The sequence below is a fragment of the Anticarsia gemmatalis genome, chromosome 11 (genome assembly GCF_050436995.1).
Source record: "Anticarsia gemmatalis isolate Benzon Research Colony breed Stoneville strain chromosome 11, ilAntGemm2 primary, whole genome shotgun sequence".
Lineage (NCBI taxonomy): Eukaryota > Metazoa > Arthropoda > Insecta > Lepidoptera > Erebidae > Anticarsia > Anticarsia gemmatalis.
Genome location: NC_134755.1, coordinates 7,205,527 through 7,220,212, shown reverse-complemented (window position 1 = coordinate 7,220,212; position 14,686 = coordinate 7,205,527). Strand labels below are relative to the sequence as shown.

The following is a 14,686-nucleotide window of genomic DNA, read 5'->3' as shown; positions in this document are numbered from 1 at the left end:
TATGTGTTGCTTCTAACATTTTGAAATAAAGACAGAAGGTAGTAAAAATCCCGGTTTATTGTGTTCTGTAGTCTCAAAACTTGGTTACATACCTTTGCAATTAGTCGCGCGAAATGTTAACGACCAATGACAACTGCGTGCGTTCTTATGTACTCCACACTGACATTAGTTACCAACACTTCCTTGTGGCAACTCATTAGTCATTAGCGTATAACTAGGTTTTTCTTGGACGTGAATGTGCTGGGACTGAGACTAGGTACATAGAACTGATGTAGCGATAGATTTTGATTATCACTACTTAACTTACATGATCGTCTGAAGGGTTTTTTGATGATGTATGGAGATGATTTAATCCAAATAATTTACGTCGAAATAATACATTCTGTTGCTAGTGGGTACTAAATAGATAAAGTGAGAATCCATGTCGCGAGGCTGACGTGTTACCGTACTCTATATCAAATAAGCATTTCAGTTGCTATCTTCTTGAAATATCAACGCGCGAACAAACAGAGGGGAAATCCAGTAAGCAGACAGGCGAACATCGCAATTCTCAACACGGAAGAGAAGATAAATTAACTAATCAACTGGTTTGCGTTTATAGCGAACGGCATTTGTGACAAATAGGTGTGTACTCCTTACTGTAGGCAACGAACGCACGCGGTATACCACATATTTCGTTAATTGATTAACTGTACCCCGTTGTAGTCAACGGTACTGTTAGGTACATATTTAATCATCCGTGAATTGATTTATGTCAACACTTACAGATTGACACAGGCCTCATTACTTTTAATATTCTTTCCATAATTTAGCAAACGATTAATTAACTCGTTAAGTTATTTATTAATTGCAATAACTTAAACGTTCGTCCGTTTAAATTTACGGTTAATGGTATGTCACGATTTTATGTCCTTTTAAAATGAAAGCGGCCTATAAATTACCAGGATTTTGTCAAGTTTTCTTCATTTTTTATTAGCCGATCCGATATAAATATTTATGGATTTTATTAATGAATATGAAAAATTGCTTGTTATGTATTATAATTAACGTGGTTCGTTAAAAGCAGTTTCGCACATAACGGTGTAGGGTCCAAGCTGACGTATTGAGGCTTTATAATTTACATACTCAATCAAAATGGGTCAATCAATATCATCACATTAACTTGATAATGAATGTCCGTGTATCGATTTCACGCCCCAGTAAGAATGTTTATGTTGAACTTACAATAAAATAACAGAATGGGTATCATAATATATTATTTAGGGTAATTAGAGTTCCGGAATGAAAGCTCGAGCGGCTGGTTTTTACTAGTGATATTATTTAATGTCACGTGTCACAATCTATTTTAAGTTATCGAACAGAATAAAGCAATTTTGGCACAAAACTCTTTTGAAACGTTCAAGAAGATATTCTAAAGATCTTAATTTACATCTCTTGTTATTAGTATCTGTTAACGTTATCAATGACCATACGTAAACGTTGTAATTAGTCGAGTTTATCTTGCACTATTCGATTTATTTAATGGGAATATCGGTACACAACAACTAAGCAAGACGTTTATCTATTTGTTCAATAATTATTATTTTAGTTTGAACACAAGTGTTGTAGCTTATCATTACCGAGGTAACTCGTAAGTCATTCGACATTGTGATTATTGTCTTAGACAGTATTAAAATATTACGAAACCTAATGAACCTTCTCGAAAACGCCCCAAGCTGTGGATTACCAGTAATTATATTAAAACTTGATATTAATAAAATAAATGCGCCCATTGAGGTATTAAACTCTGTAATTTCCAGGTAAGATAAATAGAATATGTTATGAGAAGCTTTGAAATAAAGCGTTTTATTATACTGGTATAAAAAGTGATTATGCGTTATTAGCCGCTTCACTGCAAACAAAAGAAAACTTAGAATAGGTACTATAACACGAGACAATCGCAGTGCAAACTAAATGTGAGAATGTCTCAATGAGCATGAACCTAAGTAGCGTTAGTTAGCATGTTAGCAGCTACTAAATAGTGCTTAATTTGTGACTGTATATTGCGGTACATCGTAAAAGCTAGGAAACACGCGTATTTTATCTAATCTATTGTGGTCTAACTGTTAGTGGCGATGTATTAATACAAACGGTTTTAATAATTTTCTGCCAACGGCCAACACATACTTTTCGGTATCCTAATTACTACGTGTCGAATTAGTGTAATACTTACTAGAGATCGTTATGATTGCAAAAGCTCTTCAATTTTCGACTCTAAGTTTGGACTTTTGAAGTCGAAAATATTATAAAAGCAAAGTACTGTTAATAAATTATATTGCACAAGTCATTGCAAATACGTATGCTCTGCTAGCGTTTAATAAAAAATATATCATTCTTTTAAATTGTTATAATTGCTTGCCTTAACTTTAATTGTTCTAACGCGTTGAAATTGCGTTATTAACATTCTTTATATCTCGTCTACAACTCGCCTCGATAATTAAACTGTAGTTAAAAAAACTAGATGAAATAGGAACCATTTTGTTACTACGTTTAATTTTTTTCTCAATCTATGAACTATTTGAGCCAACAGTTTACTTGATTATTGCTAATTTATATATCAACCAATTAAAGCAGCTTATGAGTTATTTATTAATTAAGTTCCATGCTGCGAATCCGAAAAACAAAAATTTACATCTTAATTAAAGTAATTACGTTTTGTTACGTATACCGTTTCGAACTATGCGCTTAATAATACTTTTTTTCATTGTCATGAAAAAAACAAATCATTAAGATTATAGTTGACATAGATATATAGAACACTTATTTTATTAATGTGTGCCGTGGTAGCCGGGTGGTATAACCTATCAACTCCCACGCAGGAGTTAAAAACCATATGCTCAAACGCAAGCGATGCAGCTTCACGCAGTGCAAGCCATAGTAGGTTTTGTTATTTTATGAAGAAATACAAAACAACATAGGTTCGCTGCGAAGTTTCTACAAAGGAGTTGGTGACTACAAGATGACCTCTCATAAAACAGTTTCTTGTGGTCAACAGGCGCCTCGCCTGACAGTTAAACAGACGGAAATAAATCTTAAATCTTACAATACTGCTACCACTAATTGTCTTCAAAGTTAAAAGGCCTTTAACATCAGCAATTACAATAGGTGCTTGAAATCTTATAAATAATGCAGAGTCATGGCATCTAAAGTTACGCATTCGCACACCTGTGAATTGCTTATTCTCTCCTGATGACAAACGCCAAGTAATTGTATGTACACAATAAACAAATTTCCCTGGTTGTTAACAATTACCTAGTTTACCTACCGTTCCAATACAAGATATGATTTGCATTTGTCGTTATCATATTCGTAAATAATCGTTTTCACACATATTAAATATATAAATACAAATTTAATCTCCTCAATATTTATTATGACTTTCTCTACCATAATTTTGTCACGATATCGCACAGATAAATGGACTTAGGATGTTACAAATATCGATTTGATAAACAAATAACATGTTTTCGAAATGAATTCTGCTTCTCGCAAATTTCAAATAACATTTACAATATGAAAACGAAGACTCCTTAATAAGAATAGTGAACTAAACACAACAATTTTCTCAGGAGGACGTTGACCTCAAATATTCTGTTATATTTCTTTTAAACTAATTCATAAATTTTCTGCATGCAAATTAATAGGTATCTCAGTAATTACTCGGCGCAAAATAAGAATCAAACTCGTCTTACTTAAATAGAAATTACCATATAAATTCATTCAACAACATTTTATGTTATCATTACTTTGTATAGTAATTACTGAAAGAGCTTTGGTAAAAAATCATTCGCCTTAAATATTAACAACTAATTATGAGGAGCTTGGCGTTTGAAACGGATATTTTTTAACTCATCTACATACCTGCTTATTATGTTTTCACATAACTGTTCCAACAGACAGTTTATTTGACATGTCATTGTGTGCGATAGTATGATGATTAATTAAAATAAAATTTAGTTTTTATTCGTAAACCTCCTGAGGTTAACATAACTTATTCTTATTGTAGATACACTACATGTTCGTATATCGGTATAGATGCGTGAACATAATAGCATTATACCATATCATTCGTTTTGTAAAGCGTGCTTAGATGATTATTTAAGATTATAAAAATGTAAGGCTGACGCTTCTATTCTAGAGATCAACAAATCTTTCATTTTATTACATTTGATATAAGTACCTTAATACGGGCTCTACCGAACACCTACAAAACGAGAAAATATAATACAAACACTGAGTAGCTGAGCTCTGTAAATAACTAATGGCAGCAGCCCCCGGCGACTGCTAGTTGATTGCATCTGTTGTCGCTCTTCATATCGCGTACGCTGCTGTGATTTAACCGCCACCTGTCGTGGTTTATGTCCCCCGATAACCGCACACGAGGAAGTACACGGAACTAGAAACGAGGCGTGACACACTACCTACCTATATTTCGCACTACCCTCTTTCTCTCTCGCACTGCAAATATTCTTGATATTATTCTGCACGCATTTTTGTCGGTTTCTTAAATGATGCTAAAAAGATGAGATAAAGTAGATTATCTCAAAACGTATGTAGTTAAAACCGGCGCCACCACGCTTCACATAATAAGCAACATGATATTCTTATAGCAGCTTATCATTTCCGTGATGGTGCATGTCTACCCTGATAAGCGTTATGATTTTACGAAATAAGCCTCTTTATAAGCAACTCGCTCTGATATCATTATAAGAATTCAAATGCGACTGAGATGAATCAAACCGACAAAGCAATTTTTGTATGTTATCACTTATTTTGTGGACTCGTTTAGTTATCAAACAGAGATAAGTCGCGTATTCAGTAGCTAAATGTGGATACTTTATAAATGGATTTAGCCTTGTAGCCAAAGTAATAAGTTGTGTATTTCTGCGCAACGCACCGCAGCTGGAATCACTAATGAGAGCGCAATTCAAATCAACTGATTTATAAGGAGTAAGTTATTTCGCCGGCTGCGCTCACAATATTTACTTATGTTCTAACGGGCACATAGATATTGTGGTCTATTATTGAGATAAGTATAATGTATTCGAGATACGCAAGTTTGTAAAATGTATGCCATCATTTGCATCATAAGGATATTCTTTGTAATTTATTCCATATACAATAACAATATTATGATTGTATCGAACTATCTTAATAATTGCTTAATGATATGCCTTAAAAAATACGATTACAATTATTATTATCGAACAGTTCCGGAAATTAGTTTTCTTTCGTCTGTGAGGCCATTAACTATTAAATTGCATGTAAATAGGTAATATGTAATAGTGAGCATTGGGAGGTCTATACAATGTGAATGTTCCTCGTCAAGTTATATTAGCTCGTTAAGAGTCGACGAGCCTTGTCCGGATGATATCGCTTAACCCCCTCAATTAGTGTGCCCTGACTATCGCGTGGCAATAACCCGAAACAGCATATAAGCTCCCCGCACTCGTGACGCGACGAACGAACCAAATGAGTGTACTCTTAATTAGCCGTTATACTATAAATTTTAAAAGCGATGATAAGGTCCCGTTGTGCGCTCACCGGGAACACTACCCGCCGGCTAATGGTGCCTCGAGAATTAAATTTAATTAATTCCTTTTCGCCAATAGTGTTTGCAGGATTGAATTTGGCTAACAAACAAATATCCCATAAAGGTGAAAGGCGAAGCTCATTCTTCCCGGACATACCACGCAACATGATGAACGCCGACATAGGTCGCACATATCCTTTGATTCATTATAATACCGCTAGTCTTATGCAGACAGCTGATTACTTTCAAAACAGCTTGATTTGAGGTACACAAGGGTCAATCGCTCCTCGTAACGTCGTTAACGTCTTTTATTACTACCATTATTTTTTTCAACGTATCATACCGTATTAAATATTTTATAATGATATCTAAATTTGCAGTACGTGTTGCAATTTATGTCCTCAGAATGAGTATCCGTGTAATAACAGTAATGACGCTAATGACTTAACATATTATCGCTATCTCGCGCAGAGGCGAGGTTTGTAGAGATCGTAATGAGGAAATTTCAATTAGTTGGCGATGTGCCTGATTCTAAGGCGGGCGGAAAAACGTGTGCGCTCTACCCGTTGTATTTAATTTACATGAGCGTATGCCGGACGAGTGCAGAGCGTTGTTCGCTGCACTATGCGTCTCTAGCCTTTGTTTATGTTACTGTTTACTGTACATAAATGGAATGAAACTTGTCGACTGTGCCGTCCGATAACGGAGCGTTTTGTCTGTAATTAAGAACGGCGAGAGCGGGTCAGCCGTCCGCTCGAGCTTTACCACAAAGTTATAGAGACATTTTAACCGTGTCCAGATTGTTTAACCATTATACTGTCATGTTTAAAATATACCTGTGTTATAAATCTGCCATAATGCCATGATTCCAGTAATTTTGTTTCGTAATTGTAACGAATACTTACCTAACTCTAATGAACTAGCTATGGAATATCGTGTTTCAACCTTTCATTACATTTTAAGCACTACACACATAGTAGCAAAGCGGTTCAAATCTTATTGTTTATTGTGATAAAAATATTTTTTCTAGAGTAAAATCTCACGATTCATTTAATTTATATCCTGGTAGTCGTGAAAATACAGGAAATAACTACAAGTGCTCACTGTTTACTCAAAACGCATTACTGTGTTTAGCATTATCGTAAACTCGAGAGTCGTTTACAAACTGTGACATTGAAGCAATTAATAGGCACTTTAGATGCAAATAAGCCTCAGCGATTTCCTTCGTGAGACATCGATTTGGTGCAGCTAAGTGAAACTGTGTGAAGAGATCACGATGCTATAAAGAGAAGACAATAATCGTTGTTCGTGGCGTGCCGGGAGCCACGTGTAAACCTCTGTCGATGTCGGCTGGTAACTTGACAGTAGCGCCATTTGCATTTAATTACACAACGCCGCTACTTCATCAATGCATTCTCGATAACATTTTTGTATATTGTCAACTTTGACATTTTTATACGATTTATAACTATGCTCGTAAAAATATGCTTACCTACGTCAATGCTCTTAAATCTTTTAATGTACTTACTGAAAATGAAATGACAATAAAAAAGTACCTACTCCTTACCTCTCTATTTCTCTTTCAATTTGTTAGTTAAATTCCAATAACAACTAAATACAATTAATAAATTCAATTTTGTTGCAGCACACTCTAACTGGTCATAGCGGTAAAGTAATGGCAGCTAAATTCCTCGGGGAGCCCACCAAAGTGATAACTGGGAGCCACGACAGAACGCTCAAAATATGGGACCTTAGAAGTAAAATGTGTAAGTATGTACTCTTTTAAACCCGTAAGACTCAATATATCTGACCTAGAATCAATAGCGGCTTAAATCATTTTATTATTGGCATACTACAAATACTCCAAGTCCTCTGTTTATTATCTACGATATCCCTCGCGGGTATATCGTGACAATTATTACGAGTTGTACGATAAGATCGCATTTTTATTGAACAATAATTCACACTGAGAACTATCCTTATTTATTATTGTGAATAGAGAGTATAATTTACATTACTAACTTGTAAATCTACTGGGCTACCATGTGAGTTGTTGATATGATCTATTTATTTGTATTTAGTATTTGCGAGTATGAGTTATCTAATTAAAGTATCTACCTGCTTAATTTGTGACCAATAAATAACAAAACAATTTTTATCTTTTGGCCAAGCAAACTGTTCGAGTAGTTAAGGAATGATTATATTTGAATTATAATACAAGTCTTGATTAAAGCATATAGATATCAAATATCAATCTTTAAGGTAAAAAATATTAGCAATAACCAACGTCTTTTCAATAAATGTTTTGAATTATTCAGTCATTACCTCTCCAATGAGTTCGGAGACTTGCCGTATCATTTGAAAGTCGGTCGTCTTTGATAAATAAATTATTTTATATTCAAACTTACTAAAATTTTAATGTAAAATGTCTTCATGATATGTTATTTATTATAATGTAAGTAGGTATTATAGGAAAAGAATATTAACAGTAATTTCTGAACTCTGATTGAACTAACAATATCATAATTACGACTGCATAGCAGAAATTCAAAGATTGATCACATTAAATTCTGTTTCATGTTTGATATTAATGTTTAAGGTTATTTGCCTAATATAATGTATTCACATTTCGTATAATCATTGACATTAGTAAATCGACAAACATTATGCACAGCACTGGGCTACAGTTTTGATATCGCATGAACTTAATGGTATTACTCTAGGAAACGCCAAGCTTTACTTTATGTTACAGCAGTAGCACTTCCTGTTTAAAGCCAGTTAAAAATTAGCATTTAATCCGAACAGCGCCAATGCATTTATTTGATAAGTACTCGTTACGTATCTAACAACGATTTGTTTTCACATGAGCTTGGCGCATCGCACCGTGAGTGGTGTTTTACTTAACATTAGTGATTAGTCTCCGCTCGTTCTTGGAAAGCTTTAACATAAGTAATGCTATGCTGAAAACATTTGCCGTAATTAATACGGGCTGCTTACTTTTTAGAATGCTCATTAATCTGTTATAAAACACTAGATTGGTTAGCATTATTTGTTCTATTTTTACAATTTAGATTTTAGTGTTTAAAATAATTTCTTTGTAGGTATATAATAATATACAACGGAGTATTATCCACGTGTTACATTACCCTAAATATATTTTAGACTTCTCTACAAAATTAGCTCTTTATTATTGAACCAAATATTTACCGTCATCACCATGGTTAAAGTACGTAAGTATCATAACTATTAATTAGTTTTAGGTTTATAAATACGCTGCAGTAGGTTTACTTATTAAAACGCTATACAAATTACAGTCATACATGTTGTAGGTACATTAGATTCTTATTAAATATATTAGCAAAACCATAAATTTTACAACCCTGGCCGGGTGTTCTTAAACCATAAACGTCTTCAGGCTTGTTATCATAAACATATTACAATTATTAAATGTTGATAAATAGCACAATTTATTGCCTCAATCGTGTTATTAAGGGGGATGGACAGGCGAAGTAGTTCCGAGAACTAATTATATTCTAGTCACCGTGTATGTCCGCGTTTTAGTACATCCCGTATATATTTCGTCTAAGCCTAATTGGAACATACGATGTTTATTTATATTTCCCTTTACCCTTGATATATCTGTTTCACTCAAACGGATATCGTCCAGTTGATTTATACGAGTGTTATGTTGTAAACTAGTATCCGCCTTAATCGGTGAACGCTAGATTCTATTTTCCAATTATGTTACTACACTGCGTCTTTACTCATTTTAGATCTTCATTCTAAATCAATTACGCATTTATACTTAATTGGTATATCACACTCGGTGTCGGGATTTATATTATCTAAGTATATTGATTTTTCACTTCTGTTTGTAGAAAACTAGACCATATAGACTATATATGCGTATAAAATACTACTCATATATTTCTTATAACCAATCAATTTCGATTTCCTGTCCAAGTGTGAATAACGAGGCACCCCGCCGCGCCAACACAGCCGAATTTATTACATTAGTATATTTTTTATCCATTCACATGTCATTGTAATATTGGAACTTGTAATAGATTACCATCAAATATCGATAAATATCAACAAACCGTTTAAATACTTAATAAAGTTATTATAAAACATGTGTTAAAGATTTAATATTGGAAACTATAACATGGGTAATTTTCTAGTCATTATCACGCTAACATGTTTGTGAACACGAGCATAATGTAAATAAACTTATACAATAATGTTCATCCTTATAATAAGAACGTCGTAACTTGTTAACGCCACGTTAACATGATTATTATTAAAATTTGCTAGTAAATATTTCATGAATCTTATATTTTAGCTGTAATTGTAATGTTCTATTTAATCGCGTTTAATTGTGTGTACATATTCAAAAGCGTTATTTTGTTGATTAGTTAACAGTTGTTCTATTTGTTTCTAATTACCAAATATTGATTCATTTACTAGTTAAGTTATATTTATTATTTGAGCTACCTATAGTAGGTAGCTCAAATAATAAATATGCCATCAAAAACATTCTGTAAAAACCTCAAGTCTCGCCGTAAAAAGTGGTGAGATCTATATAATACCAAGTCGATTAATCTATTTAGTCTCTACTTAAAGGACCTTCTGTCTTAACTTATTACGTATGTTATTATCATGCCAATTAAAAAAAAAGTACCTTTAAAACAAATAGACCGACCTGGTCATCGCATGATCACACTACACAGCACGACGAGAAGTTAATGCTCCTGAAATGTTAATGGCGAATTTGTGTTTTCTTGCGATGACCAAGTCGATCGATCGATTTGTTTTAAAGGTATTTTTTTTTAAATTGGCATGATAATAACATACGTAATAAGTTAAGACAGAAGGTCCTTTAAGTAGAGACTAAATAGATTAATCGACTTGGTATTATATAGATCTCACCACTTTTTACGGCGAGACTTGAGGTTTTTACAGAATGTTTTTGATGGCATCTCACTTCTTTTTGTAGAGCGAACATAAGTCCAATTTGTATGGAAAGACGTTTTTTTTTCATAATTCAACATATTTTCCTATGGGAATGTTGTTCAGTTTCATGGGCTAAACACCCTTACCCACCCTATACCCCCTCCCGTTATGCCTCATATAGTAGGTACCTAATTACACCTATTTATTTTCTACAGTAATAATAATTCATTAACTGCAAATGTAACCTTGTAATCTTATACATTTATATGGGATTACAAAGTTATTGTTGCAGTTGGTGTATTTAGAAAACTGGACCGAAATTAGAAAATATTAAATTTTTCCCATGATTAAGACACTAAACCCTATTTGTATTCTAAATTTTAAGCTTCTAAGTCTGCTAGAAGTACCTTAGACTTTTGATGATCGGTGAGTCAGTGAGTCAGTGAATCAGTGAGTGACAAAATTCAAAATTTTAACAAGTTGTCATTCTTAAACTACTGGTTCAAATTGACTGAAATTTTAAATATACCGTGTTTATACAATGACTAATTACTTGCTGAAAATCCAGGCTTCTTGTTTTATCCACAACGAAATTATAGGGGTGTCAAAAATAGCCCGAATTGCTTCGAGAAAAGGATGTTACGGCCGTGCCGCTTTTTTTTGCTCGACTTGCGGGGGCACTTCCGTGCCCCCAGATATTTGTAAGTTTGCTATAAAACAAGTAATGTATCTACATCAAAATCTGTCTGTAATGTTGACTGCTACTGGATCAATGAGTCGTCTAATCATTCACAACATAATGTATATCATAGCTGAGTTGTGCACCGCGGCATAAATCTGTTCACAGCCGAGATGTGATGCCATGCGGTTAGCCGCAATCAAATGACGTACGTGTGCTTTTTGCACGACATGAATATATCCAAATAACTTATCGTCAATTTGCTTTTTATTTTCTTTCTATCAAGAAAAATCGGTATCGTGTTCCACTTTGACAGACAATAGAGCTCATATTTTATGAAGTTGAACCACTATGGTAGCACAACCTCCGTAATAATAGAAGCATTAATATCTGCGGTTACTTTTTACACTGATTGGAACAATTGTGATAAAGGTCGCAATGTGGTACGGCACTTTGAAGTAATAAATACTTCTTTTTCCTGTTAAGAAAAAAGCCTATATTCACAATCAGTTACAATTAGCATATCAATGTGAAAATTCAACAGTAATATAATAAAACATACTGAAATATTCCTCAACAGGTACAGAAACAAAATTCGCTGGCTCATCCTGTAATGACCTGGTGACGTCAGATGGTGCAGGCTCGACGATAATTTCAGGACATTTCGACAAGAGAATAAGATTTTGGGACATCCGAACAGAAATGTCTGCAAACGACATCATGCTACAAGGCAAAGTAACATCACTCGATCTAAGTAGAGGTATGGTTCCATTATATAACTATCTAAACTATTAATATATTATTAAAAAAAACTTACTTGTGAGTTTAGATATGAAGGCGATCTGTTATTAAGACAAACCTCTTAACAATGTACTGTTAGAGCAACGACGCGACGGCCACATTACATCAAAAGCCAGATAGCTGTTTATTCGATAAACTACTTGTGAATTTTCGTAATTGAATGCATCGCATATTAGTATCGGTATTCGTGTCAGCACCACAACGTGACGGGTGCGCAATGCCCATTTCCGTTACGCGTCTCTCGATCGATCCCTTTTTTGTCAGTAACGGTCTGTGCATCGCACGAAATACTGAGATTGATACCTTCAATCAATCGGAGTGTCGGGACGTCACTGCTTCGGAAACTGATTAAATCACGTCGATTTCATCGGACAAATGAATAGGGAGACAGTTCACAGTTAGACATCACGCTCGATCCAGATCCATCAGCGCTATCGACAATCTATCATGCGCGAGGATGCCTGCGCTATCATAAATATGTCAGTACACGAAAGCTTAATGAGCTGCTTCAGTATTATTCTTTTAGTTGTATTTGTGCCGGCAATAATGTGATAACTACAGTTTTCATAGCCAATTATCACTGCACGAAATATACATTACCGGTTCAATTACTCCTGCTCGGTATGTTGCTTTCCTAGTATAGGTCCGGTGCCGACACCTGCGCTTCGGTGCTCAGTTTGGACCAGTTACAAAATATAACTTGAATCTAATGAGAGTTTATCGTCAAGAGATTTGATTGCCCCTTAACGTTCTGACAGCTAATGAATCGTAGATACCATCATGCACTTAAATCACATAGATCAATAAAACGGTGTTCCCGATCCGTATAACATTGCGCTATTAAAACTATTAAGCTCCAATTGAAAGGTTTAAGGTTAAACATTACCTGCGTTCCGATTATCGAAACAACAGAGAAAATAGCGGGTCCGCCGCTACAAATCATCTAAATTAGGAACAAGGTATACGTAATATGTCTCCGTATAATTTAGTAATCTTTCTTATATCTAAGCGTCCGTTATAATACGTAAAACTTCTATTAATATGAGTAACTGTCTGTTTAACTGTTTAATATTTTAGTGTTGTAATTCCAGGATTTATTGTCATTTTCACGTGAAATGTCATTTCAGACAATAATTATTTGCTGGCTTGCGTCCGAGACGACACGATACAGCTAATAGATTTGAGGATGAACACTATCGTACGCTCTTTCAGGTATGTAGTATGAAGTTACATACGTGTCTTTTAATATGCCTATCTATCTCGTAAATTGCGTTTTATGATTATTTTAAGGCTTTTTCAGTTACGCAAGTATCTAAAATTATTCCTAATATGGTCTTCTCAAATTTAATATCCAGTTATAAAAGGTGCTTACTAGTAACATAAGAAAGTCGTAACGGGATTCGTGGGTGTACCTATATAATGTAGAGTTTATAGAATGAGGATACTGTTTGAAAGTGCATCAGTGTTTATGAAGTTGTAGCAATAGATAATGGTTATTAGCCGGGACGTGACGAGATAGTACAAAGGTGAATATTTCAATTTCAGTCACGAGTCGTTCAAGGTGGGTTGTGACTGGTCGCGCGCGGCGTTCGGCCCGGGCGGCCGACTGCTCTCTGTGGGCGCAGCGGACGGCGCTGCTTACGTTTGGAACACGTACACAGGAAGACTGGAGACGATACTCAAAGACCATACGTATGTATTCATATGCTATAAATACTAGAAAGCAAAGCGATTTTCCAACTTATAACATTATGCGCTTATGCAGTGTTGTAATGTAAGTTTTATGAAGAAAGTTTCAGGAATTAATTGATAGGTTTCACAGTAAGATTTGATCGCACATGTTTGTGTAATTTCTCTTTTAATTATTATTGAAACCTTTGCCTGAAGTTACATAATAAATAGAGCGGTTATTAAGTACGTAAGTAAATAACTATTAACCAATAATGTAAATACACATTTTCAGACATATTGAATATGAAGAAGAAAACCTCAATAAACTTAAGGAATGCATGCAATATATATTTTTTTTAATTGTTGTTACCGTTGGTTGATGATTTGCCATTTTGAAACAGATGATCAGTTGATACAATAGGACTCAAGTGCTTGCATAGTAATTTGTTATCAATTTGTTCATTTCTTTGTAACTGTAAGCTCCGTTCACGCCCGTGGTGACCTTTTAGTAGATTCGTAATAAATTTTCAGCGAACACATTTCTGACCTTGAATTTTAAACTGGAATTGTTTTACTCGTGACATCGTTCGGTATCCCCGTAACATTTCGCATGGACAATTGAAATCGTGAGGTCAACGTTGGCTCGGGCTGTCTCACCATTGCAAATTTCTCTTTCCCATACCGTACACTGCATATTTATTTGGCATTAAGCTATCGTCACACCTGCTCGATACGATTAAACTGAAGAATGACATTTAAATATATTTGAATAAGAACAGGAAAATATTGTGTTCAGTTTAATTTTATGGAAACCACGAGTAAGACTTTCTATATAGATATGAATTTGTATTGAAGACTTTCAGAATTCATGTTTTTCTTTTGTTTTACTCAATACAACTTGTTATCAGAACTAATGCCCTAAGAGTTGAAGATAATAAGGATGGTGGTTGAACATGACCGTAGATTTTAATGGTGAAGTTTGTTTACGATATCACTTCCTGGTCGTTCGT

At 34.4% G+C, this 14,686-nt stretch overlaps 1 protein-coding gene across 2 annotated transcripts in view; it reads left to right on the top strand.

The window, feature by feature from the left end:
* Atg16 (Autophagy-related 16) overlaps positions 1 to 14,686 on the top strand; it is a 153,262-nt gene that overhangs the window by 122,598 nt on the left and 15,978 nt on the right. For both annotated transcript variants that reach the window (XM_076120282.1, XM_076120281.1), the window contains 4 exons: positions 7,218 to 7,338; positions 11,785 to 11,964; positions 13,133 to 13,217; positions 13,551 to 13,697. In XM_076120282.1, the coding sequence (XP_075976397.1) occupies positions 7,218 to 7,338; positions 11,785 to 11,964; positions 13,133 to 13,217; positions 13,551 to 13,697 (533 nt within the window). The remainder of the gene's footprint in view (positions 1 to 7,217; positions 7,339 to 11,784; positions 11,965 to 13,132; positions 13,218 to 13,550; positions 13,698 to 14,686) is intronic.